Source organism: Delphinapterus leucas, chromosome 13, assembly GCF_059928025.1.
Source record: "Delphinapterus leucas isolate spDelLeu-1000000601 "Yukka" chromosome 13, BTC_Dleu_Yukka2, whole genome shotgun sequence".
NCBI classification, from domain to species: Eukaryota; Metazoa; Chordata; class Mammalia; order Artiodactyla; family Monodontidae; genus Delphinapterus; species Delphinapterus leucas.
This window is the reverse complement of record NC_143141.1, coordinates 14,307,189-14,334,397: the sequence shown is the minus strand read 5'-3', so window position 1 is coordinate 14,334,397 and position 27,209 is coordinate 14,307,189. Positions and strand designations below refer to the sequence as shown.

Below are 27,209 nucleotides of genomic sequence, written 5' to 3'. Positions count from 1 at the left end.
GGTCCTTGTTAAATGTTTCTTGCATTTTGTCCATTCTATTTCCAAGATTTTGGATCATCTTTACTATCATTATTCTGAATTCTTTTTCAGGTAGACTGCCTATTTCTTCTTCATTTGTTAGGTCTGGTGCATTTTTATCTTGCTCCTTCATCTGCTGTGTGTTTTTCTTTCTTCTCATTTTGCTTATCTTACTGTGTTTGGGGTCTCCTTTTTGCAGGCTGCAGGTTCGTAGTTCCCATTGTTTTTGATGTCTGTCCCCAGTGGCTAAGGTTGGTTCAGTGGGTTGTGTAGGCTTCCTGGTGGAGGGGACCAGTGCCTGTGTTCTGGTGGATGAGGCTGGATCTTGTCTCTCTAGTGGGCAGGTCCACGTCTGGTGGTGTGTTTTGGGGTGTCTGTGGACTTATTATGATTTTAGGCAGCCTCTCTGCTAATGGGTGCGGTTGTGTTCCTGTTTTGCTAGTTGTTTGGCATAGGTTGTCCAGCACTGTAGCTTGCTGGTCATTGAGTGAAGCTGGGTGCTGGTGTTGAGATGGAGATCTCTGGGAGATTTTCACCGTTTGATATCATGTGGCGCTGGGAGGTCTCTTGTTGACCAGTGTCCTGAAGTTGGCTCTCCCACCTCAGAGGCACAGCACTGACTCCTGGCTTCAGCACCAAGAGCCTTTCATCCACACGGCTCAGAATAAAAGGGAGAAAAAGTAGAGAGAATTAGTAGAAGTAGGAAGGAAGAAAGAAAGAAAGAAAGGAGGGAAGGAAGGAAGAAAGAAAGAAGGAAAGAAAGGAGGGATGGAGGGAGGAAGGAAGGAAGGAAGGGGGAAGGAAGGAAAAAAAGAAAAGAAGATACAGTAAAATAAAATAAAGTTATTAAATTAAAAAATAATTATTTAGAAAAAAAAGGGGGGACGGATAGAACCTTAGGACAAATGGTGGAAGCAAAGCAATACAGACAAAATCTTACACAGAAGCATACACATACACCCTCACAAAAAGAGGTAAAGGGGGAAAAAATCATAAATCTTGCTCTCAAAGTCCACCTCCTCAATTTGGGATGATTCGTTGTCTAAAGGAGGGAGGGAGGGAGGGAAGGAAGGAAGGAAGAAGGAAGGGAAAGAAAGAAGGTAAAGTATAATAAAGTTATTAAAATTATTAAGAAAAAAAATTAAAATAAAAAACGGACAGATAGAACCCTAGGACAAATGGTAGAAGCAAAGCTATACAGACAAAATCTCACACAGAAGCATACACATACACACTCACAAAAAGAGGAAAAGGAGAAAAAATAGATCTTGCTCTCGAAGTCCACCTCCTCAATTTGGGATGACTCGTTGTCTATATTCATGTATTCCACAGATGCAGGGTACATCAAGTTGATTGTGGAGCTTTAATCCGCTGCTTCTGAGGCTGCTGGGAGGGATTTCCCTTTCTCTTCTTTGTTCTCACAGCTCACAGGGGCTCAGCTTTGGATTTGGCTCCGCCTCTGCGTGTAGGTCGCTTGGAGGGCATCTGTTTTTTGCTCAGACAGGACGGGGTTAAAGGAGCCGCTGATTCGGGGGCTCTGGCGCACTCAGGCCGGGGAGAGGGAGGGGCACGGCGTGCGGGGCGGGCCTGCGGCGGCAGAAGCCAGCGTGACATTGCATCAGCCTGAGGCCCGCTGTGCGTTCTCCCGGGAAAGTTGTCCCTGGATCCCGGGAACCTGGCAGTGGCGGGCTGCACAGGCTCCCCGGAAGAGGGGTGTGGATAGGGACTTGTGCTCGCACACAGGCCCCATCGTGGCGGCAGCAGCAGCCTTAGCGTCTCCCGCCCGTCTCTAGGGTCCGTGCTTTTAGCCGCGTCTCCCACCCGTCTCGGGTCCGCGCTTTTAGCCGCGGCTCGCGCCCGTCTCTGGGGTTCGCGCTTTTAGCCGCGGCTTGCGGCCGTCTCTGGAGTTCCTTTAAGCAGCGCTCTTAAACCCCTCTCCTCGCGCATCAGGAAACAGAGGGAAGAAAAAGTCTCTTGCCTCTTAGGCAGCTCCAGACCTTTTCCCGGCCTCCCTTCCGGCTAGCCGTGGTGCACTAACCCCTTCAGGCTGTGTTCACGCTGCCAACCCCAGTCCTCTCCCTGCGCTCCGCCCAAAGCCCGAGCCTCAGCTCGCAGCCCCGCCCAACCCAGCGGGTGAGCAGACAAGCCTCTCGGGCTGGTGAGTGCCGGTCGGCACCGATCCTCTGTGCGGGGAATCTCCCAGCTTTGCCCTCCGCACCCCTGTGGCTGTGCACTCCTCCGCGGCTCTGAAGCTCCCCCCTCCGCCTCCCGCAGTCCGCCCGCGAAGGGGCTTCCTAGTGTGTAGAAACCTTTCCTCCTTCACAGCTCCCTCCCACTGGTGCAGGTTCCGTCCCTATTCTTTTGTCTCTGTTTATTCTTTTTTCTTTTGCCCTACCCAGGTACGTGGGGAGTTTGTTGCCTTTTGGGAGGTCTGAGGTCTTCTGCCAGCGTTCTGTAGGAGTTGCTCCACGTGTAGATGTATTTCTGGTGTATTTGTGGGGAGGAAGGTGATCTCCGCCTCTTACTCATCCGCCATCTTCCCTTCCACCGTCTTCTGTCGGTTTTATATGAAATACAGTCCCTCAGTATCTGAGAGGGATCATTTCCAGTACCCCCTGTGGATACCAAAAATGCACCAGTCCCCTACAGTTAGCCTTCCCATTCCCATCTGCAGATTCAGCCGACCACAGGTCGTGTAGTATTTTCAATCCATGGTTGGTTGAACCCATGGATGTAGAGGGCCCACTGTATACCGTAAGGCTCTTGACCTAGAAATGGATTCCTTTCTGTGTTATTTGGTCTGACACAGTGGTTGCTCTTTAATGTTACATCTCTATTTTTGTCTCCCTTTTTCTTTAGAAACCATCTTAACTTTTCCTTTCAAGTTCACCTGCCCATTACAAGTTAAAACTTAAAACATGCATTTACTTAGAATCAAAATCCTCTCTTTAGCCAATGCTCTTAATCTTGAATGGGACATATGTGTGAAGGAAATAGAAGATATGTCAAGGGTCAAGTGGCATCTCCTAGAAGCATTTAGAGGATCACTCTTATAGGCCAGGGGGCCTGTGACGTTTGGAATGGTTAGCTTTTGCAGAATGCTTTGGAAAACACATCTCAAACCAGTCTTTTTGAGTGTGAAAACTGACACAGTTGACTCCCGCACGGTCCTCTGTTGAAGCGTTCTTCTTATCTAGGGTTGTGAATAGAGGTAGGCACTAACTTGGAATTGTGGGTCTGGGGTTTTAAGTTGCCAGATGGACTCATCACATGAGATGTATTTTATAAAGAGAATAAAACTTCCAATTGTTCTGATAGTTGTCTTCTATTAAGCCATTTAGAAATTACTACAGTTGAACCAGTAATTGAGAAGAGGAGTTCTCCCTTTGGGAAAACTGACCTTTTGAATAGAATTCAGTCAAATATTGATGTGACTTTTTAAATTTGAGGTCCCATTTTCCTTCATCTTTTTTTCTAGCCCCATCCCGGAAGTCGGTTTTGACAGACCCAGCCAAACTCAAGAAGCTGCAGCAGAGCGGTGAGGCCTTTGTGCAGGACGACTCTTGCGTGAACATCGTTGCGCAGCTGCCCAAGTGCCGGGAGTGTCGCTTGGACAGCCTCCGAAAGGATAAGGAGCAGCAGAAAGACTCGCCCGTGTTTTGCCGCTTCTTTCACTTCAGGAGGTGAGCCATTTGGGGAAAAGCTGAGATACCCTGGGCCCTATAGTGTACTTTTCTCTCTCTTCTCCTAGCAACAGTAAGTCTAAAACTGAAAAGAGTACAGATTACACTTTTTAATCTGTGGATTTAGGAATCTAGATCTTATTACACATTCTTTCCTTCTCATTCTCCTTTTCAGGTTTTTTTTAAAGCAAAGAAGCTTAAAAATATAAATTTCCATTTTTTTTAACATCTTTATTGGAGTATAATTGCTTTACAGTGTTGTGTTAGTTTCTGCTGTATAACAAAGTGAATCAGCTATATGCATACGTATATCCCCATATCGCCTCCCGCTTGCGTCTCCCTCCTACCCTTCTTATCCCACCCATCTAGATGGTCGCAAAGTACCGAGCTGATCTCCCTGTGCTATGCGGCTGCTTCCCACTAGCTATCTATTTTACATCTGGTAGTGTATATTTGTCAGTGCTACTTTCTCACTTTGTCCAAGCTTACCCTTCCCCCTCCCCGTGTCCTCAAGTCCATTCTCTACATCTGTATCTTTATTCCTGTCCTGACATTAGGTTCATCAGAACCGTATTTTTTTTTGAGATTCCATATATATGTGTTAGCATACGGTATTTGTTTTTCTCTTTCTGACTGCACTCTGTATGACAGACTGTACGTCCATTCACCTCATTACAAATAACTCAATTTCGTTTCTTTTTATGGCTGAGTAATATTCCATTGTGTATACGTGCCACATCTTCTTTATCCATTCATCTGTCAGTGGACACTTAGGTTGCTTCCATGTCCTGGCTATTGTAAATAGTGCTGCAGTGAACATTGTGGTACATGACTCTTTTTGAATTATGGTTTTCTCAGGGTATATGCCCAGTAGTGGGATGGCTGGGTCGTATGGTAGTTCTATTTTTAGTTTTTTAAGGAACCTCCATACTGTTCTCCATAGTGGCTGTATCAATTTACATTCCCACCAACAGTGCAAGAGGGTTCCCTTTCCTCCACACCCTCTCCAGCATTTATCGTTTGTAGATTTCTTGATGATGGCCATTCTGACCAGTGTGAGGTGATACCTCATTGTAGTTTTGATTTCCACTTCTCTAATGATTAGTGATGTTGACCATCTTTTCATGTGTTTGTTGGCAGTCTGGATATCTTCTTTGGAGAAATGTCTGTTTAGGTCTTCTGCCCATTTTTGGATTGGGTTGTTTGTTTTTTTGTTATTGAGCTGTTGGTATACTTTGGAGATCAATCCTGTGCCAGTTGCTTCATCTGCAAATATTTTCTCCCATTCTGAGGGTTGTCTTTTCGTCTTGTTTATGGTTTCCTATGCTGTGCGAAAGCTTTGAAGTTTCTTTAGGTCCCATTTGTTTATTTTTGTTTTTATTTCCATTTCTCTAGGAGGTAGGTCAAAAAGGATCTTGCTGTGATTTATGTCATAGAGTGTTCTGCCTGTGTTTTCTTTTAAGAGTTTTATAGTGGCCTTACATTTAGGTCATTAATCCATTTTGAGTTTATCTTTGTGTATGGTGTTAGGAAGTGTTCTAATTTCATTCTTTTATATGTAGCTGTCCAGTTTTCCCAGCACCACTTACTGAAGAGGCTGTCTTTTCTCCATTGTATATTCTTGCCTCCTTTATCAAAGATAAGGTGACCATATGTGCATGGGTTTACTCTGGGCTTTCTATCCTGTTCCATTGATTTATATTTCTGTTTTTGTGCCAGTACCATACTGTCTTGATTAGTGTAGCTCTGTAGTATAGTCTGAAGTCTGGCAGCCTGATTCCTCCAGCTCCATTTTTCTTTCTCAAGATTGCTTTGGCTCTTCGGGGTCTTTTGTGTTTCCATACAAGTTGTGCAATTTTAAAAATTATTATTATTATTTTTTGTGGTACGGAGGCCTCTCACTGCTGTGGCCTCTCCCATTGCGGAGCACAGGCTCCGGACGCACAGGCTCAGCGGCCATGGCTCATGGGCCCAGCCGCTCTGCGGCATGTGGGATCTTCCCGACTGGGGCACCGAACCTGCAACCTCTGTATTGGCAGGCGGACTCTCAACCACTGCACCACCAGGGAATCCCCAAGTTGTGCAATTTTTGGTTCTAGTACTGGGAAAAATACCATTGGTAGTTTGATAGGGATTGCACTGAATCTGTAGATTGCTTTGGGTAGTAGAGTCATTTTCACAGTGTTGATTCTTCCAATCCAAGAACATAGTATATGTCTCCATCTGTTTGTATCATCTTGAATTTCTTTCATCAGTGTCTTACAGTTTTCTGCATACAGGTCTTTTGTCTTCTTAGGTAGGTTTATTCCTAAGTATTTTATTCTTTTCGTTGCAATGGTAAATGGGAGTGTTTCCCTAATTTCTCTTTCAGATTTTTCATCATTAGTATACAGGAATGCAAGAGATTGCTGTGTGTTAATTTTGTATCCTGCTACTTTACCACATTCATTGATTAGCTCTAGTAGTTTTCTGGTAGCATCTTTAGGATTCTCTATGCATAGTATCATGTCATCTGCAAAAAGTGACAGTTTTACTTCCTTTCTGATTTGGATTCCTTTTATTTCTTTTTCTTCTCTGATTACTGTGGCCAAAACTTCCAAAACTATGTTGAATAATAGTGGTGAGAATGGGCAACCTTGTCTTGTTGCCCTGAGAAATGGTTTCAGTTTTTCATCATTTAGAACGATGTTGGCTATGGGTTTGTCATATATGGGCTTTATTATGTTGAGATAGGTTCCCTCTATGCCCACTTTCTGGAGAGTTTTTATCATAAATGGGTATTGAATTTTGTCAAAAGCTTTTTCTGCATCTCTTGAGATTATCATATGGTTTTTATCCTTCAGTTTGTTAATATGGTGTATCCCATGGATTGATTTGCGTATATTGAAGAATCCTTGTATTCCTGGGATAAATCCCACTTGATCACGGTGTATGATCCTTTTAATGTGCTGTTGGATTCTGTTTGCTAGTATTTTGTTGAGGATTTTTGCATCTGTGTTCATCAGAGATACTGGCCTGAAGTTTTCTTTTTTTGTGACATCCTTGTCTGGTTTTGGTATCAGCATGATGGTGGCCTCGTAGCATGAGTTTGTGAGTGTTCCTCCCTCTGCTATATTTTGGAAGAGTTTGAGAAGGATAGAAATGTTTGATAGAATTCACCTGTGAAGCCATCTGATCCTGGGCTTTTGTTTGTTGGAAGATTCTTAATCACAGTTTCAATTTCAGTGCTTGTGATTGGTCTGTTTATATTTTCTGTTTCTTTCTGGTTCAGTCTTGAAAGGTTGTGCTTTTCTAAGAAATTGTCTATTTCTTCCAGGTGGTCCATTTTATTGGCTTGTAGTAATCTCTCATGATCCTTTGTATTTCTGCAGTGTCAGTTGTTACTCCTCCTTTTTCATTTCTAATTCTGCTGATTTGAGTCTTCTCCCTTTTTTTCTTGATGCGTCTGGCTAATGGTTTATCAATTTTGTGTATCTTCTCAAGGAGCCAGCTTTTAGTTTTATTGAGCTTTGCTGTCCTTTCCTTCATTTCTTTTTCATTTATTTCTGATCTGATCTTTATGATATTTTTCCTTCTGCTAACTTTGGGGGGTTTTTGTTCTTCTTCCTTTAGTTGCTTTAGGTGTAAGATTAGGTTGTTTGAGATTTTTGTTGAGGTAGGATTGTATTGCTATAAACTTCCCTCTTAGAACTGCTTTTGCTGCATCCCATAGGTTTTGGGTTGTCCTGTTTTCATTGTCATTTGTTTCTAGCTATTTTTTGATTTCCTCGGTGATCTCTCAGTTATTTAGTAGTGTATTGTTTAGCCTCCATGTGTTTGTATTTTTTACAGTTTTTTTCCTGTAATTGATATCTAGACTCATAGTGTTCTGGTCGGAAAAGATACTTGATATGATTTTAATTTTCTTAAATTTACCAAGGCTTGATTTGTGACCCAAGATATGATCTATCCTGGAGACTGTTCCATGAGCACTTGAGAAGAAAGTGTATTCTGTTGTTTTTGGATAGAATGTCCTATAAATATCAATTAAGTCCATCTTGTTTAATGTGTCATTTAAATTTTGTGTTTCCTTATTTATTTTCATTTTGGATCATCTGTCCATTGGTGAAAGTAGGATGTTCAAGTCCCCTCTTATTACTGTGTTACTGTCGATTTCCCCTTTTATGGCTGTTAGCATTTGCCTTATGTATTGAGGTACTCCTATGTTGGGTGCATAAATATTTATAATTGTTATGTCTTTTTCTTGGATTGATTCCTTGATCATTATGTAGTGTCCTTCTTTATCTTTTGTAATAGTCTTTATTTTAAAGTCTATTTTGTCTGATATGAGAATTGGTACTCCAGCTTTCTTTTGATTTCCCTTTGCATGGAATATCTCTTTCCACCCCCTCACTTTCAGTCTGTATGTGTCCCTAGGTCTGAAGTGAGACTTTGTAGACAGCATATGTATGGGTCTTGTTTTTGTATCCATTCATCTGGTCTGTCTTTTGGTTGGAGTATTTAATTCATTTACATTTAAGGCGATTATTGATATGTATGTTTCTGTTACCATTTTCTTAATTGTTTTGGGTTTGTTTTTGTAAGTCTTTTCCTTCTCTTGTGTTTCCTGCCTAGAGAAGTTCTTTAGCATTTGTTGTAAAGCTGGTTTGGTAATGCTGAATTCTCTTAACTTTTGCTTATCTGTAAGGGTTTTAATTTCTCCATCGAATCTGAATGGGATCCTTGTTGGGTAGAGTAATCTTGGTTGTAAGTTTTTCCCTTTCATCACTTTAAATATGTCCTGCCACTCCCTTCTGGCTTGCAGAGTTTCTGCTGAAAAATCAGCTGGTAACCGTATGGGGATTCCCTTGTATGTTATTTGTTGCTTTTCCCTTGCTGCTTTTAATATTTTTCTTTGTATTTAATTTTTGATAGTTTGATTAATATGTGTCTCAGCGTGTTTCTCTTTGGATTTATCCTGTGTCGTACTCTCTGTGCTTCCCGGACTTGATTATTTCCTTTCCCATGTTAGGGAAGTTTTTGACTGTCATGTCTTCAGATATTTTCTCAGACCCTTTCTTTTTCTCTTGTTCTTCTGGGACCCGTATAATTTGAATGTTGGTGTGTTTAATGTTGTCCCAGAGGTCTCTGAGTCTGTCCTCAATTCTTTTCATTCTTTTTTCTTTATTCTGCTCCCTGCAGTTATTTCGACCATTTTACCTTCCAGCTCACTTATCCGTTCTTTTGCCTCAGTTATTCTGTTATTGATTCCTTCTAGAGTATTTCTAATTTCAGTAATTGTGTTGTTCATCACTGTTTGTTTGCTCTTTAGTTCTTCTAGATCCTTGTTAAATGTTTCTTGTATTTTCTCCATTCTGTTTCTGAGATTTTGGATCATGTTTACTATCATTAGTCTGAATTCTTTTTCAGGTAGGTTGCCTATTTCGTCTTCATTTATTTGGTCTTGTAGATTTTTACCCTGCTCCTTCGTCCGTAACGTATTTTTTTGTCGTTTCATTTTTTTTTTTTTTTTTTGATGGGTGGTGCTGTATTCCTGTCTTACTAGTTGTTTGGCCTGAGACGTCCAGCACTGGAGTTTGCAGGCAGTTGGATAGAGCTGGGGCTTGGTGCTGAGATGAGGACCTCTGGGAGGCCTCACTCCAGTCGATAATTCCCTGGGGTCTGAGGTTCTCTGTTAGTTTGGTGGTTTGGACTCGGAGCTCCCACCACAGGGCCCGACCTCCGGCCTGGGAATCACGATCCTGCAAGCATGTGGCAGGTGAAGTAGTGGTCCCTCAAAGACACGGACATCCAAATCCCTGAAACCGCCTGGCTGGTGTGCGGCGATGGGGACTGGAGCTGCTGGAGGGGCAGGGCAGTGGCCTGAGGAGCACAGGGCCGCCTGGTGTCTAAAGTTCTATTTTTAAAAGTAACAAACATAGAAAAATTCTGAAGGTTCTAAAACACCACCACAAATAACTACTGTTAACTTTTCAGTGCATTTTAGTGTTTACGTGGTCATAAAATATATTCAAGCATACCTACTTGGCATGTTGTGTATACTGTTTTTTTCTTTTTAATAAATTTATTTATCTATTTATTTTTGGCTTTGTTGGGTCTTTGTTGCTGCGCATGGGCTTTCTCTAGTTGCAGCGAGTGGGGTCTACTCTTTGTTGCAGTACGTGGGCTTCTCATTGTGGTGGCTTCTTTTGTTGCAGTGCATGGGCTCTAGGTGCATGGGCTTCAGTAGTTGTGGCCTGTGGTCTCTAGAGCGCGGGCTCAGTAGTTGCGGTGCACGGGCTTAGTTGCTCTGCGGCATGTGAGATCTTCCTGGACCAGGGCTCAAACCTGTGTCCTCTGCATTGGCAGGCGGATTCAAAAGCACTGCGCCACCAGGGAAGTCCCTATATACTGTTTTGAATTTTACTTTCTCCAGTGCATACTTTCCCAGTTCGTAATAGGAACCACTTGATCATGTTAACTTCTTTTGCAAATACTTTTGAATAACTATGCAAGGACCCATAATAACAGTGTTGGAAAATTCACTTAACCAATTCCCTTGTTGGTGTTATAATTATTATGTATTTTTTGCCACTAAAAATAATACAGAAATGATCATCAGCTTGTCCTCATCTCTGATTATTTATTTTGGAAAGGTTATTGGAAGTGGCATTACTGGGTCAGAAGATGTGTGTGTTTTAAGGCTTTGATACGTAAGTTCTGCCAAATGGCCCTGGAGGAAGGTCGCACCTGCATCCATGCCCACTGGCAGGGTTTGAGCATTCCTGTCTCCGTGTACCTTTGCCAGCCGGTGTATCTTTAAAAAATCTTTTCTGCTTTTATAGGCCAAAACTTTCATTTTTACATTGCGTTTTTTTTTTCTTTAAGTCAAATTTTCTTTAAATTCTTCCATCCTGAGTGAAGAGAAAGGTAGCCTTCTGGTCTTTTTGATGTATAATTGAGCAGTGTTGTTCTGGGTATAGATGAGCTTTCACATATCATACATTTTTCCAGAAATCTAGGTAGTTTCAGTCTCAACTAGTTCTAATCATAAACAGCAGTGTTGACTTTAATTTCTTCCTATTCTCCTCTCCTTTGGTTTTATCAAGATTAAAGATTGCTGATGAACTGAATTAAATGCACGGGCATTTTAATGATCAATAATTATATCTGTGCTGATAACTTTCAGATTCAGGGTTATTTAATGAAGAGTTTATTTAAGAGTTTTTTAGATGGTAGTTTGTCCCATTCATTCCTGAGTAAATTGCAGAAGCACCATGATAATATGTGTGTATAGCATTTAGAGCTGTGATAACTGTTAACAGAAGTCAGTGTATTAGAAACTCAAACAAACTCACTTCTCTGGTAAAAAGAATATCATGGTTGTAAAAGCAAAGCCTTTTTTTCCCTGATGTTTAGAGTGAAGATCGACACTGTCATTAGTCTTATCAAATTTGTTTCTCATTAAATTCTGCAGATTAAATGGGAGGGGGTAGGGTCTCAGTGGTAAAGCTCAGTTGCCAAATCCTGTTTTCCATCTCCTCTCCATTTGAAATGGCTTCCAAATTTATTTTTTAGAACTATGACTAGCTCTAATTTGGGCTATCAATTAAAATCTTGCATCTATCCTTTGGACTCCTAGAAATTTGCAAAAACATTTTGCAAACAAATGTTTGCAGAAACATTTGCATCTGTTATGCAACTCCCAGTGTCCTTCCAGTTCATTCTGCACAGTTCTGGACAAATGCTTTTCCTAAAGCACAACTTTATGTGTGTCTCGTGGACTCAAAAAGTTTCGGCAGCTGCCCAATGACTAGCAAAGAAATCAAGGTCCCTGCATTTTTCTTGCAAGGCCAAGCTTAATTATTGTCTCTAACATGAAGTCTTCTTCATATAAGACCCACAGAACTCATAGTCAGCACTTCTTCCTCTGACTCCTGTAAGACTCAATGACTGTTATGATACCTGTCATACCCTACTTCCCTGGGTGTTTTATGTCTACTTCTGTGTCTCCAGCTAGACTGACATACAATGTTGTGTTTAAATAAGTCCAAAACTATTGCATAGCTTAGGAAAAACATGGCAGATGTCAAAGATGCTGAAAGAGAATGCTGAGAAAATATTCTGCTTTTTGCTCCACCTTCTTAGATACCGAGGCTCATCCTAACCACTGCCTCTTATTCCAGAAGCTTGCATGGTAATTTGTAGCTAGGATTCCTAAGGGTGTTGAATACCTCATGGATCTGTCTGGTCATGGCTTCAGTGTTGTCTAGGGTTAGCCTTCCCCTCCTGAGCATTATTCTTGAAGCAGTAGTTGTATTCAAATTTGGTCATATTATTTGTCACCTTCTGTTTGTTATCAGTGTACTTCTGTGGTGACTTGTGATTATTCTTGCTATTAAGTTCCAAGTCAGGCAGGTTCAGTAGCTGTCCTTGGAAATGACATGAGTAGATCTTGGTTTGAGTGGAAAGCACAACTCCCCCTCCCTGCCAACCCCCCATGTCTTTTGGGGGGAAAACTTGGAAGTTTTAAAAATCTTTCTATTGATGTTGCCAAGTAGCAAGTGGCTGTAATTAGCCATGGAGATTATAGAAAACTGGGAAGGAAATGCTTGATTTAAATAACATTTAAAAAGTAACAACAAGATGTAAATCACTATTTCATGTACGTAACATCCTTTTTTTATTTTTTCACTCCCTCTAGGTTACAGTTCAACAAACATGGTGTATTGCGGGTAGAAGGCTTCTTAACACCAAACAAGTATGACAGTGAAGCAATTGGCTTGTGGTTGCCTTTAACCAAAAATGTTGTTGGGACTGATTTGGACACAGCAAAGTATATCCTGGCCAACATTGGAGACCACTTCTGTCAAATGGTGATTTCTGAAAAGGAAGCTATGTCAACTATTGAGCCACACAGTAAGAGCATCTCTTAGGGGGTAGGATTTTTGAGTCCAACTTGATTTTTGTTCCTAAATGACACCTAAGTCCTAATTGTATGGATTTCATTTTCACCCAGAAGTGTAGATGACTTTGGTATAATGAAGTTGCATTTTTCCTTTTGTAACAGATTCTGCCTGTTGATTTCATCAAAGTCAGTGATCTATCTGTGGGGTTTGTTTCAGGGCAATTACTAAATTTTTTGTTAAGGACGGTAAAGGTGAGGTGGCGGTGGAATTTGCATAGCCTTACCAACAAGTGTGGACTCACCAAAAGGGGGTTATTTTAAGACAAAGGTTCTTAAGAAAACATTTCAAAGAAGATAATGGACAGGCTGTACCCTAGACCTACTGAATCAGGGTCTGAGGAGGCTGGGACCCAGGCATGAAAATGGGAACAAGCGCAGATGAAAATGATTCTGTTAGAGTCAAGGTTTTCAGGGAAAACTTGGAGGTTCCAGCCAGGTGTGCAGTAAACCACAGAGATCAGTGTGGGTGACACATTAGAGCCAGACCTCCCTCATGACATCTCAAGGTACGGTGTCGAAGAGGACAGCACACCTCTTGTCTGTGTGCCCTTAGAAGTGAGATATCCACCCAGAAGCACCAAGGGGCATCTGTCTTTTTAAGTCTCACACTTTGTTCCATCATTTTATCTTTTCCAAATGGTGGCAAGTTAAAAGTGAAGCGTTTCCATCCCTCTGGTAGATATCTTTTCAGACTTTGCATAGCCAAATATGTTTCAGTATAAGCATCCACACATCCTGATCTTAAGAACTTTGGTTGTAGGCCCCAGGAACTAACTGAAGCTGGCTTACGCACCACAATCACTTACTGGATAAGTTTGAACACTGTTATATCTCAGAGTCCAAGGAATGAGAACTGACATTCCCAGGAGCGGGAATTCAGATCTAGGTGGGGTATGGGATTGTGAGCTCCATGGGCAGCCAGAGTCCTGCTAAAGTGAAGAGCAGCTTTATAATCACTGTTCTGTTGGGGTAGTAGAGACTCTGGTAAGTCAAGAATCGTATTAAAGTTGTTTTTCCTATAATCTATTTAGGACAAGTGATACTGGTTTTCCATTTTCAGTAGAGATACAAAAGTTTTCTTCTTGTATACTTTTAAGTAAGAGAAGATGTAAAGAAAAGTTCTTAAGTAACTGGTCTAGAGGTAGTATATGAATGACTGGGTTGCAAAAACAATTTTTTGGAATGTATTAGTAGCTTCCTGAATCGGAAGGGCTGTTTTAAGCTACTGATGTTTTTTCTTTGCTCAAGGTGAGTCGTCTGAAAAATGTGTCCTTAAAGATGTAATTGTGATTAATGTTTCCTCCTTGCCTATTTGATTATCCTGTTCCTCTTTATTTCCTCTGTGACAAGCTGGTCAGCTGGAGAGAGGAACTCACTGTGAGTGATACTGAAAGATGCCACCACAAGGTGTCGCTAGAGAGGGGGGTGGAGGGTACCCTCTGATCCTGAGATTAGGAAGCAGGTCTCAGCTTTTATACATTTATTCTGTCTTTTCAATGACAAATGATCATTAAATAGGTGGCTAAGAGATCTAAGACTACTCTCTAATAAAAAGTCTAATCCAAGTGACCAAGGTGAAGTTCATAAAATCTCATGTGTAAAACGCCTCAACTTCTATGTATTGTGCACTGAGCTTTTACATTGTAATGAAACGGCAGAGGCTCACTCAGCAGTTGGATTAGCTTAAAGCAAACTGAAGTTAGTCATTTCTTTTGTGGGCAGTCTGAAGAAAGAAGTAACCACTGACTGGATTAGGAAAAGATGTTCTCCGTAGAACACGAATGTGACAGTATTGATCCTGTCTTGTTCGAGAGAGAGACAGACAGAAAACAGTCTTCTGATCAGCAGACGTTGGGCTTTTCTGTGACGCAGGAAAATGTCCTCCCTTTGCTCTTACTCCTTGAAGCTTTCTAATGCCGTATGTGGCACTCCTCCATGGTCGGGGGGTGGGGTACGATTTCCTGCCCAGTCCTGGAAGGCCCCTCTCTCCAGTTTTCGGGGTTTGGCCACTGGAACAGAAGATGCTACTTCATAGAATTCGTGATTGTGCCTCAATCTGTTGGTGCTACTTGGTTAGTATGAGTCGGTCCTGGGTGCCTGCATCACTCCTGGCTCTAAAAATTGAGTTTCCGACACTGGCCTATGACGGAACCGACTTTGGACCATTGTGCCCCCCACTAGTTAATGCGCCGCTCCCACCAGGTTTCCCTCAGCGCCCTGGGGTTTTTAATGGGCAGTCTGAGTGGTTTCGGGGCATCTGTGAATAACCTGACACTCGACACTGAAGGTTGGGTTTGTGTATTTGAGTCAATTATTTTTCCTTTGGAGAAAGCATGGTCCGTGTTGCCTTTAGAGTCTCAGACGGTCTCATGACCCAAAATGTGAAGAACCACTGCTCCTTTATACTTGTGTCCGAACTCCAGCTTGTGTAACTAATGCTGCTTTTTTCACTGACTTACTCAGCAGGACTTAACTATGCAGAGCTCCTTGGAGGGTGGGGTGGGGTGTGGGGATAGGGTACAGCCTGAGCAGGAATTCTGCTTGCACGGAGTTTAGTCTCCTACAGGGAAGTAAAACTGCACCTGACTGCGTACAGTGTGAAGAGGCCTGAGTCTGAAGTACAAATACAAGTTGATGGGAGTGCTGAAGGAATCCAGGAGGGCTTCATGGCGGTGGTGGGGGATTTGAGATGGGCTCTGGAGGCTGAACAGTTAATGGGAACTCCAGTGAGAGGGAGGAATGGCATCAGCTCCCCTCCCACTTCATGTTTTATTTCAGGAGGCCTCTCGTCCCCAAGACTAAGTGATTTATTGATTTTTGTAGGACAGGTTGCTTGGAAGCGAGCTGTCAAAGGTGTTCGAGAAATGTGTGATGTGTGTGACACCACCATCTTCAACCTGCACTGGGTGTGTCCTCGGTGTGGGTTTGGAGTGTGTGTGGATTGCTATCGGATGAAGAGGAAAAATTGCCAACAGGGTGAGAACTGACTTGACTCTTCTCCAAGCCCCTTATACTCTTAAATTAAGCCTTTCATTGGTTTGTGGTTGATGGATTTCTGAAACTTTTGGGACCAGAGTCCATAAAGAGCAATTACTACAAATCAGTTATTTGCAGGCGCTGCCTACAAGACTTTCTCTTGGCTGAGATGTGTGAAAAGCCAGATACATGAACCAGAGAACCTCATGCCTACGCAGATCATTCCTGGAAAAGGTATTTTGTGTGGCGCAGTGCTTTTCCTTTCCCTGTGTTTTGGGTATCATAGGGGCTGGTAGTTCGGTTTTACTTTGTGTAGTACAATCCCTTGCTGACTTTATTTTAGTATGTACCATAAATTGTCGAGTAATGTATTAAATAATGTCCCCAAACTTTCTGGTAAAGGCCTTGTAAATAGTTTTGTAAAAGGAAAGAAAATGGCACATTTGGGGCAAGGCATACTTAGGACGTAAAGGGGGGAGTTGTAAGCACCCTAAAAAAAAATGCTGCTAAAAAAATGTTATCCTGTTAGAAATATAAGCTTTTGTTTTGTAATGTTGAGGTTGAAAGTACCTAATATCCTTGTTCAGATGTTTGCCTGTGCCCTTTTTTTTAGCCCTCTATGATGTTGGAGACATTGTTCATTCTGTAAGAGCAAAATGGGGAATAAAGGCAAATTGTCCCTGTTCAAACAGGCAGTTCAAACTCTTTTCAAAGCCAGCCTCAAAGGAAGACATAAAACAGGTATTACTGTTTATGCTAGATTCACGATCCTGTGCTTGTTGTCTGTCTGTTTTCAAATAACCCAAGGATTCCTGTAGCATATTTGAAAGGAACATGGGGAGAGCTGTCAGTGGAAAGAGATAGTTCATGGTTCACGTGATATTTTATAGACCCATTCTCAAGTTGCACATTATTTTTGTGGGCCTCGTTTGTAGCCTCTTTGACTAGGCTTTTAATTTTGTTCCTTGAAAAAGCAAAACCCTTTTCTATTATAGTCTACCTAATAAGTTGCTGTCAAATTTGTATAGGTTTTTTAACTTCTCATGTTTTACACAGTAAAAATTATTCAGATAAGCTTTACAAATTTTTTAATTACTGACTATGTTTTACCCATAATATATATGAAGAATTGAAGGAAATAATCCTGAAACAAACCTTTACGTAGCTCTCACTCCACATAAAAAATGTACATGTCCTTGGTGCTCACATGCCTCTTCCTGGTGACATTCCCTTAACCTTCACCATCCCATCTACCCCCCAACTGTCTCCCTTTTTCTTCCTCACCCCAGTAATCATTATCCCACATTGCTTTTAGTAATCAGAAATTAGTTTACATTTTCATAAAGCTGTGGTGTTGAAGGCGGCATAGGTAGAAGAGTTTTGATCTTTGTAGTCAGGACTGAATTTGAATTCTTTTTCTGCCACTTTGCAGTTGTGTAACTTTGGCTCAAATGAACTGATGTATATATGCTTCAGCTTCCTCATCAGTAACAGAGGAATAGTAAACAGCGCTGGTAATCGGGCATCACAGAATTATATCACATGTAAAGTGAGGGCCTGGACCACAACAGGAATTTGACTCTCCTTTTTCCTTCTTATGTATGTATAGACGCACTAGCTGAGTTGTCAAGGCAGTTTTTTAAGTAATAGAAAAATAAGTGGTGTGTTCTGTCTGTCCAGTTTTTGTTGTTCTTGTTCAGTTTATGTTTTGAATTCTTTTTAGGGCTGTTCATCAATTTTTTTTTTTTTTTTTTTTTTGCGGTACGCGGGCCTCTCACTGTTGCGGCCTCTCCCGCTGCGGAGCACAGGCTCCGGACGCGCAGGCTCAGCGGCCATGGCTCACGGGCCCAGCCGCTCCGCGGCATGTGGGATCTTCCCGGACCGGGGCACGAACCCGTGTCCCCAGCATCGGCAGGCGGACTCTCAACCACTACGCCAGCAGGGAAGCCCACGTTCATCAATTTTTAAAGCCTACTACACTATGCTAAATCAAAAGAGCATTTTCTTTTTTCTGCATCCCATTTCCTTCTGAATTCACAGCTGTATTTCCTACCTTGCCTCATTTATTCGTTCACTCACTCAGCCACTGGGTTTTGAGTGCCTATTCATGATACAGGGCTGAGTTCTCAGGGGAGATGGGCACAAACTGGGTGTTCCAAAGCAAGATGGTGAACGGAGTGATAGGGACATGGACAAGCATGAGATGGGGATACGAGGGTGGGGGTGGATATCTTGCTGTATTTACATTCTTCACTTGCATCTTATATTTTTACTAGTAATACTTAAAAGCTAAAAGATTAAAATCTCTCCTACATGGTTCTGCTCTGTCGTTGAGAGATTACTGCAGTGGTGGTGATGTCCAGGGCTATTAGGTGGTTTTGTTTTGGATATTTCTCTCTTACTGGTGAGCAGTTAGGGGAGAAGGTAAGAAAAGGGAAACGTAATTTTTCAGCTTGTGCAAGATTCTCCTTCTGCACTCACCACAGACTTCCTTGGTTGAAGAAAAATCGACTCTTGGTGCCGGGCTCCAGCAGAGCCCCTCGGTGTTGGAGCCCGTGGCTGTAGGTGGGGAGGCTGCGTCCAAGCTGGCCAGCAGCGTGAAGCCTGCCTGTCCAGCCAGCACATCTCCTTTGAACTGGCTGGCAGACCTGACCAGCGGCAATGTCAACAAGGAAAACAAGGGTGAGTGTTTCCTGCCTCCCTGAGAACTTTCGTCTGTTCCCAGAGGGTCCTGGCAGCCTTAGTTACGGTGAGAACAGAGCGGTTAGAAGTAGTGTGGAGCAGAAAGTGGTTCCCTGTAGTCGCCCTGAGACCTGACACACATGCAGCGCCAGAGAGAGAACTTCTGCTTACGATAGAACTCTAGGTAAGGTTGAGATTGTGTCTGGCAAGAATGGAGTGGGCTGAGACGTGTGTGTTTTAATAGTGATCTTTGCCTTTCTGCCTTTAACCCTGTGTGTATTTCCTATTTTGTCTAAGTTGCAACGTTCTGGCTTCAGCTTTACTTTTTTCATCTGTGCTGTTGTCTCAGGATGCTTGATGATAGTATAAAGAACATGGGTTTGGAATCAGGTAGTTAGATTAGGATTTTGGTGATTCTGCTTTCTGGCTGTGTTAAAGAAAGGAAAATTGCAGATCAGTTTCTTTCATGCAAAGATCCTAAACAACATCTCAGTGAATAGAATTTAGCACTATAAATAAAAGAATCATACAGGGTGACCAAGCAGAGCTTCAGAAATGCAGCTGTAGTTTTAACATTAAAAAAGCGGGGGAAAAGTCATGTGAAGAGATACAGAAAAAGAGTAAAATTCAAAGCCTATTTATAATTTTTTTTTAAAAAACCTTAAATTAGGAATAGAAGGGAACGTCCTTAATCTAATGAGTTTCTACAATAAAACTAACAACAAACATCCTAAATTATGATTGAAGTTTTTCATTCGTTGAATAATTTTTAAGTTTCCCTCTGTGTTCAGGCATGACACAGGATTCCTGCTTTCACTCCTATATTGAACATTGTATTGGAAGTTTTAGCTATTTAAGTCAGTAAGGTAAACAGACAAAGAGATGTTAGGATTGGAAAGAAAGGGATAGAACTGTTGGTATTTTTAAGCAATCTAATTATACATGGGAAAAGTCTTAAGAGAATCTGTATTTGTAAACATATCTATCAGGGTTGACAGTTCAATGTTAATTTACAAAAATCAATTGTATTTTGTGTACCAGGAACAAACAAATAAAAAATGCAGTTTACCATAGGATCACCTTGGATATTATTGGATATTTATTTTTTTTAACAGCAGTTGGAAATCCATGTCTAAATCAGTAATGTCATTTATCCTCTTACGTTTTTTGGGTTCTAGTAAATGAAAACCAAGTTCCAGAGTAATTCTGTCAGTAGAAGGCTAGTAAGGGATTTGCCTTTTCAGAATGCTTTTCCACCTGGATGTTTTTGATTTGTTTTTAGAAAAACAACCAACGATGCCAATTTTAAAGAATGAAATCAAATGCCTTCCACCCCTACCCCCCTTGAGCAAATCCAACACAGTCCTCCACACCTTTAACAGCACAATTTTGACACCTGTAAGCAACAACAATTCTGGTTTCCTCCGAAATCTCTTGAATTCCTCTGCAGGAAAGGTACGCATTTATTTTGTTGTTTATTACTCCACCTTGTAAAGAAGAATTGGAGTTAGAGTAGGGAGAAAGTGAAATAGAAAGCAGAAAGCCGGATGAGTCCCATGCTTTCCTTCGTGGGTACAGAGGCTGCGTCATTGGCACATGGGCTTCACAGGTTAGAATTCTGGGCTGGGTCATTTTCACCTGTTAACACTTTTTCCTGTACCCACTTCTGAGGGTTGTGATGTCAGGTAGAGGAAGAGGACTTACCTTTTTGAGGGTAAGATTCTTTCGTGGCTTAGCTTCTTTCCTGGATATGTAATGTACGCTCATCCTACCATAATAGGAATGGGGTTTTTGATGGTAGGAAATGACATATTTAAGACTCGTGGTTGTTTTTTTTTTTCAAATTCAGACAGAAAATGGACTCAAGAATACACCAAAAATCCTTGATGACATCTTTGCCTCTTTGGTGCAAAATAAGACTTGCTCCGATTTATCTAAGCGGCCGCAAGGACTGACCATCAAGCCCAGCATCCTGGGCTTTGACACTCCTCACTACTGGCTGTGTGACAGCCGCCTGCTGTGCCTGCAGGATCCCAACAGCAAGAGCAACTGGAATGTGTTCAGGGAGTGCTGGAAGCAAGGGCAGGTAAGCGGGGCCTCTGCTTTCCAGCCCACTTCACATCCCCGTCTTGGTGCCTTTGGTAGACTCCTGAAAACCCCCCCTCCCCTGCCCCCTTCCTGGATTATAAATGGCATATACTTTATCTCTTTTTATCGTTTACTGTGAATACAATTAGAGCAGAGTGTGGCTATGCGTCACAGACATTCCTGAGCTGTATTCTGTATTCTCTGATGAGGTTTTGATTGCTTCCAACCAGTCATCCTTGGATTTTTGATGAGAGCATTCTGGGCTCTTGGTGATTCTTGTGTGATAAACTTCAATAGGAGAAGTGGGAATATGACTACGGCTGGTGGGGTTTGGGGGATTACACAAAATAGGATAAAAATCAGGCGTCCCTCTTCCATGAATTAGAACCTTGTGCTGAAGACAGTCTTAGGTGGCCCTGAGCCATGTGGTGTCAACCTGGAATTGGTGTGTAGTCTCCCAAGGGAAGGAGCCTGCTTTTTAAAGGGCAGCGATGTTCAGTCTTAAGGTTTGGTTGATAGTTCAGGAGATGCGTGGCTTCGCAGACCTGCTCCTCTGCCTTCTTGTTTTGGTTCATGTTTTCTGGATCTTTGTCTTCTCTGCTGGGCCAAATGGAGTCCTCAGTAAAGGAACACTTTGCTCTTGGACAAGGCCAGGACTTGGGGAATTGCCAAATAGAAAAATGTGTGTATTTAACCAAAGAAAAAATTATTTTTTTCAGTCCTGTGTTCTAACGAGATTTGCTCTGACAGACCGAATACAGTCCACCAGCATGTTCTGTTTAGATTAGATAATGTTTTTTAAAAGTTGAACTTGTTGCCAGTATTTTAGTCAGGCTCTTTCACATAAAGATCAGGATTTGTGGCTTGTCTTGGATAACCAAAGACGTGGCAATCCAGGGCCATATCCCTGCCTGCTAACAATGAGCTGCAGGCCAGAGGCAGCATCCTCTTTGGACCGGGCGCTCTCGCTGCCTTTGTCTCTGCTTCACATCCCCTGCCCAGCCCTGGGCCTTGGCATTGGTATTCTGTGAGTAGTGGGATCTGAGTTGGAAGGTGTGATCCTTGCTCTTAGAAGCTCACTAGTGTAGTTTGAGGGGTGTGTGTAGCAGGTGACTCAGGGGACTAAGCTGTCACTTTGGGATCTGAGACTGGGGACCAGCCACAGAGAAACACGTCAGCAGCTGTTTGAGGAAGGGCTGCCTCGGGTGAAGGGACGGAGCTGGGGGAGTTCAAACTAAAGTCTTCGTTCTCTCCTCTTAGCCAGTGATGGTGTCAGGAGTGCATCATAAACTGAACACTGAACTCTGGAAGCCGGAATCCTTCAGGAAAGAGTTTGGAAATCAGGAAGTTGACCTCGTTAATTGCAGAACCAATGAAATCATCACAGGAGCCACAGTAGGAGACTTCTGGGATGGATTTGAAGATGTTCCGAGTATGTATTAAAGACCTTTTAAGGGGGTTGAGGATGTGAAAGGAGGGGGCACGGGAGTAGCAGCAGTCTGTGGCCCTCCAGCGGCAGCGACAGCATTTTCTGTGACTCTGGAGTTTAAAATCAGTGTCTTATCTCCTCTTCCCCTTTCTTTTTACAAAGTTTATGCTTTTGAACTGAGGCAAATTCGCTTCGTAGTTCCTTAGAGAGTGAGGTTTTAGTCACCTCTTCTTCAGGTGGCTTCAGGTCTGTCCTGTGACAGAAACGTGCCCAAGGGGAGGGGAGCACAGAGCCAGGGCTTGTGACTCAAAGCTCGTGGTTTTATGTAGCCTCTTTATTTTTTAAAAAATTGAATTATGTTTAACAAGATAAGTAGAACTGAAAGTGCCAGGGAACGTGAATCCGTTGAACGCACGTTATCCTGGTCACTGCCTGCTTCACCTGGGCGAGGGGGGATGGTGGTGGTAAGGAGGCTTGAGTGTCTGGTGCTGAGCTTGGGCCCTTTCCGTGCATTGGCCAGTCAGTAAACTGTTTGCAAGAACCCCTTCGTCAGCACAGGCACCTGGCCTCATGCTCCCACCCGCACTGGAGGGCTTGGCCAGTTCATTCTTATTAGACTCAATAATTCAACTTTGCTCATTTATCATTCTCATTCTTTCACGACATATTTTTACCTTGTGATCTTCTGCTTCCTTATTTCCCATTACCCACGTTTGCAGGTTATGGCCCGCACTTTCAACGAACTTTAGGTCAAAGGTATAGCTAACTCTAAGTAGGGCATGATGGGGGTTTCCACACGTAGAGGTGAAGGTTGGGTTTCAGACGTAAGGTGCTTCCCTGGGGATCAACGTCTGAGATGGGGGAGGAAGCAGGACCGGGCTGGCGGAGCGGCGGGCTGCGGCGGAGGCCAGGGGAGCCTCAGCCAGCCTGGCAGGGAGCTCTGTAGCAGGCATCGCCTCTCATTGTCTCAGACTGGGCTGAAGTGGGGAAAGTCAGGGCCTTCATCCCCTCACCTCCCTCGGCCTCCAGGTGCTGGTGCCCCAGGGAGGGCATGACCTGGCAGGACAGCTCTCTGCAGCTGACGCAGACCCCAAAGCCGTGTCTGGGCAGCAGGTCCTTTGAAAGGGGATCGAGGGCCACACGTACTACAGTGTGCTTTCCAGTTAGGCCTGGGTTCAAATCCTGACTCTTGATGTGTACTTGCTGTGTACGTGAGCTTGGTAATTGCATCTTTCTGGGGCTCACACTTCCTCATGCCTGCAAATGGTTAAGGCAGCCCAGAGTCCACCGCAGCCTGCCTTTTCCATACTGATGATCCTGCTGCCCAGACCCCCCGGTACACCACCCACGCTGAGACGCCACTGGTGTCCAGAACATACACTGTACCCGTATTTTCCTGTGTTTCTTGTCTCCTGGAGTGTGCACCTGTTCAAACTAGGTTATGGGACTCGGTTGACTACAGGACGCTATACAAATGTTAGTCCTCATGAATATAAGGTTTGAAACTGGGTTCCAGTTTCAGTTCTGCTGTTTAATTTCAATAGCTGGATGGCCTCAGGCATATGTCAATTTCCTCATCCAAAAGTAGAAATATTAAATAGTGCCAGATCTCACTGGGATGTTGGATTTAGTTATAAGGACTAAATGGTTGAAACACTTGAGCAGAGACTGGAACACAGCAAGAAGTGAAATAATAGTTATCGTTGCTGTTAATCATAATTGTCAACATATTTTTTTCAATTAGAGCTCCTTGGTTCTTGGTTCCTTCACATTACCTGCAGTGGGTAACTGTGCTATTACAAAAAAATAGTTCTGACTGAACCCTGTATGTGTCACCTAGAAGATGGGGAGGCGGGGGAGAGTGGGCCCTATTAGCCCTAGTTGTCCCTGGACAGAACATCAGGTAGCTTCAGTCTCTGAGCAAAGTAAGTCATTTCTATTTCGTGCTGGCCTCAGAAAACTGGGTTTTCTAAAATCTGTGGCCCTTTGATTGTTAAATTGCTGTTCGTTAGTTGGGGGGCTGCTCACTTCTTCTAGAACACTGTATAGGAGGAGATTGGATCTGTCAAAACACCGCCTATGTGGAATAGACAAAAGGGAGTGGCTGAAATCTCAAGGAGTAGCAGTTGAATAAGCATTTAGAAAAGACAGGGCTGTAATACAAACTAGTTGGTGATCTTCAGTTTGCTACCCCTTGCTGCTTCCTGGGTATGAATGGATTTCTCGGCACTGTAGAAATAAAATAATTGGCCATTTGCAGGATGGGAATATTGAAAAATAACATTTGTATACCAGATGTATCAGGTTATGAAGATCTTGCAGAGATAAGTTTTATTTGCATTGTTAAGGCTTAAAGTGCTAATTTGCCATCCATTTTGGTCTGTTTCCGAGTTATGAACAGTAGCAATTCAGTAATTCCGGTTACCTTGCAGACCGCTTGAAAAATGAAAAAGAGCCAATGGTGTTGAAACTTAAGGACTGGCCACCAGGAGAAGATTTTAGAGATATGATGCCCTCCAGGTACGATTATGGGGAGGGGAGAGATGATCCTGTCCTTGACTTGGTAGGATAAACTTTTCTTGAGGTGGTAAGTTGAAGTTACTGACTTTTAAATCTGGCTCACTAGTGAAAACTCACGCATTTCCACTGTAGTGCTCTGCCAGAGAAGAGGCCGACTCAGACGTGCACACACTGATTTGGAGGCAGGAGTGAGATCAGACGTGCTGGGGTTGGGTATAATACAGTGATTACATTGCTTTAGACAAGACAGCAGAATTGCTAGATCCATTTTCCTGAATTGAGCTTGAACCTTGCAGAGAATCCTCAGAACTAATGAATAATATATCCCTTAGTGTCACTACTTACTATCAGGAATTTGTTGCTCAGATTTTTGTCTGCAGTATTCGAGGTCATTTTTTTTTTTTTTTTTTTTTTGCTGTACGCGGGCCTCTCACTGTTGTGGCCTCTCCCGTTGCGGAGCACAGGCTCAGCAGCCATGGCCCACGGGCCCAGCCGCTCCGCGGCATGTGGGATCTTCCCCGACCGGGGCACGAACCCACGTCCCCCGCATCGGCAGGCAGACTCTCTACTACGGCGCCACCAGGGAAGCCCTCGAGATCATTTTGATATATATGTGTGATGTAGGAGAGAAAGAAGATGTCTTTGTTCATAAGCACTATAATTCTCATCTTAAATATTGGTTTTTTAAAATTTATTTTCTATTGAAGTATAGTTGAATTACAGTGCTTGTTAATTACTGCCGTACAGCAAAGTGAATCAGTTATACATATCCATACACTCTTTTTTTATATTCTTTTCCATTATGGTTTATCACAGGATATCGAATATAGTTCCCTGTGCTCTACAGTAGGACCTTGTCGTTTATCCATCCTATATATACCAGTTTGCATTTGCTAATCCCAAACTCCCACTCCTACGCTTTCCCAACCCCCTCCCCCTTGGCAACCACCAGTCTATTCTCTATGTCCCTGATTCTGTTTCTGTTTCATAGATAGGTTCATTTGTATCATATTTTAGAATCCACATATAAGTGATATCATATGCTAATCTTAAATGTTGTTAATGATAGCTATCTCCATCTTCACGAGCACAGATATTTTCGTTGTTCCTTTTGGTGTAGAAGGAACAAATCAAATCCCACGATATATTAGAAACACAAGCTTATTTTGCAAATTCACGGTTCTCTTTTCCTAGGTTTGATGATCTGATGGCCAACATTCCACTGCCTGAGTACACAAGGAGAGATGGCAAACTGAACTTGGCCTCAAGGCTGCCAAACTACTTTGTTAGGCCAGATCTGGGTCCCAAGATGTATAACGCTTATGGTAAGGAAGAAATGGTTCACTTGAAAAAATTATTACAGAAGTAAGGCAAGTCAGAATGTTTGGAACATTGATTTTTGGGGAGGGAGAGATGGAAAACTTCTATAACCCTAATCCTTAACACAGCAGTGGTCTTCATTTTTGCATATTTCCTTTCATTCCTTGGCCACGTGTATGTATATTTCCGTTTCATAGTTGCAGTTGTAGGGCATATGCCGTTTAAAAGGTTTCTCCTACACCTAATATTATACAGTAAAATCTTTACATGTTGCTTAATGGTTTTTAGTGTGATCGTTTTTAACGGTTGCATGGTACATAATTGAATGAATGTAATTTTATTAATTGTTTTAATGTTGCCGGACGTTTAGGTCAGTCTGCTAGCACTCCAGCTGTTTCAGCATCTACTACTCTTAAATTCAATGTTCTGTGTTGGTGGGTAGTAGTTAGCTACTTAAGCTAGTACTGAAAACACCTTGGAATTGTATTTCTCCGATTTATTTCCTTCCTCCCATAATGATCCCAACTCCAGTCTCTCAGACTTGAGGGTGGCAGGCCAGAGTCTTCTGGCAGCTTTGCCACGTTATCCAGATGCTGTTGGGAGAGGGAGGGCTTGGACCTCAGCCCCCCACTTCTTCTGTTCCGGTGGGGTCGCCCGGGGAAGCGCCTGGAGTGAGCTCAGGGGACATTCCAAGAGGGGAGTTTACCTTGGGAAGTTGCCACAGCCTAGATGCCCAGATGTTCCCTTCCCCCGAGCCCTTCAAAGAAGCTGGATGGCTGGGACTTCAGGGCATATTCTGTTCACAGGGAAGATTTGCAATGAATTTACGTAAATGGAGGCATTTTTCCACTAAAGCAAATGGTGTAATGTTGCAGAGTGATTATCCATGCCTTATAGAAATGATGCAGCTTTACAGGGTAGAAGTGGTTATCTGAGAAGTTCTCAAAATAAATAGTCGGCTTGGTTTAAATGGCTTGACAGCAACTCTTTTCCTCCTAGATACTAGCAGATAGAGGGCAGTGTTACTCTATAACAGCTTTTCCTATCAAAATTGTTCCCGTTCAGAGTAAGCAGTTAGGGATTGAAAATAAAGAAAACGTGTTCATTTTCAAACACCTCACACCTTATCATAAACATCATTAAAGAGCAGTCATTTTTCAAAAGTTGGGTGACTGAGCTGTGACTCCTCTACAGACGACGTAGAGTGAAAGGCTCTTTGGAAAGACCATACAGTCACCCTCTCTCCAGCTCCAGCACCAGCACCAGTTTTACACATGGGGACCAGGACTTCAGGACAATAGAGGGGACGGTGACCTGATCAGGATATCCAAGGGGCATCTAGTGGCAGGTCTGGGAGGAGGACTTAAGTCTCCTAATTTCTAGGCTTGACCCAGCCTCCAACCCCAGTGCTCTGTCACCCAGCAGCCCCTACGGTGTCAGCTTGTGTTCTTTTCATAAAAGTCCATGGTGTGTTTTGTTTCAGGATTTTCTATTTTCTGGGAATCCTTTCCCTGGGACTGTTGTTTTTGGTTCCATCTGAGTTCAG

At 42.8% G+C, this 27,209-nt stretch overlaps 1 protein-coding gene across 11 annotated transcripts in view; it reads left to right on the top strand.

The window, feature by feature from the left end:
- Nucleotides 1-27,209, top strand: part of KDM3A (lysine demethylase 3A) — a 66,990-nt gene that overhangs the window by 30,501 nt on the left and 9,280 nt on the right. For 9 of the 11 annotated variants that reach the window (XR_016395358.1, XR_016395359.1, XM_089922840.1 and 6 more), the window contains 11 exons: nt 3,497-3,701; nt 12,385-12,599; nt 15,427-15,624; nt 15,763-15,858; nt 16,238-16,365; nt 18,111-18,306; nt 19,589-19,761; nt 20,156-20,392; nt 21,655-21,826; nt 24,256-24,343; nt 25,538-25,668. Coding sequence is in view for 9 of the 11 variants with exons in the window: in XM_089922840.1 (XP_089778966.1) it covers nt 3,497-3,701; nt 12,385-12,599; nt 15,427-15,624; nt 15,763-15,858; nt 16,238-16,365; nt 18,111-18,306; nt 19,589-19,761; nt 20,156-20,392; nt 21,655-21,826; nt 24,256-24,343; nt 25,538-25,668 (1,839 nt within the window). In the remaining 2 variants the exon portion in view is untranslated. The remainder of the gene's footprint in view (nt 1-3,496; nt 3,702-12,384; nt 12,600-15,426; nt 15,625-15,762; nt 15,859-16,237; nt 16,366-18,110; nt 18,307-19,588; nt 19,762-20,155; nt 20,393-21,654; nt 21,827-24,255; nt 24,344-25,537; nt 25,669-27,209) is intronic. The other 2 variants (XM_022556028.3, XM_022556030.3) reach the window with 1 other exon arrangement.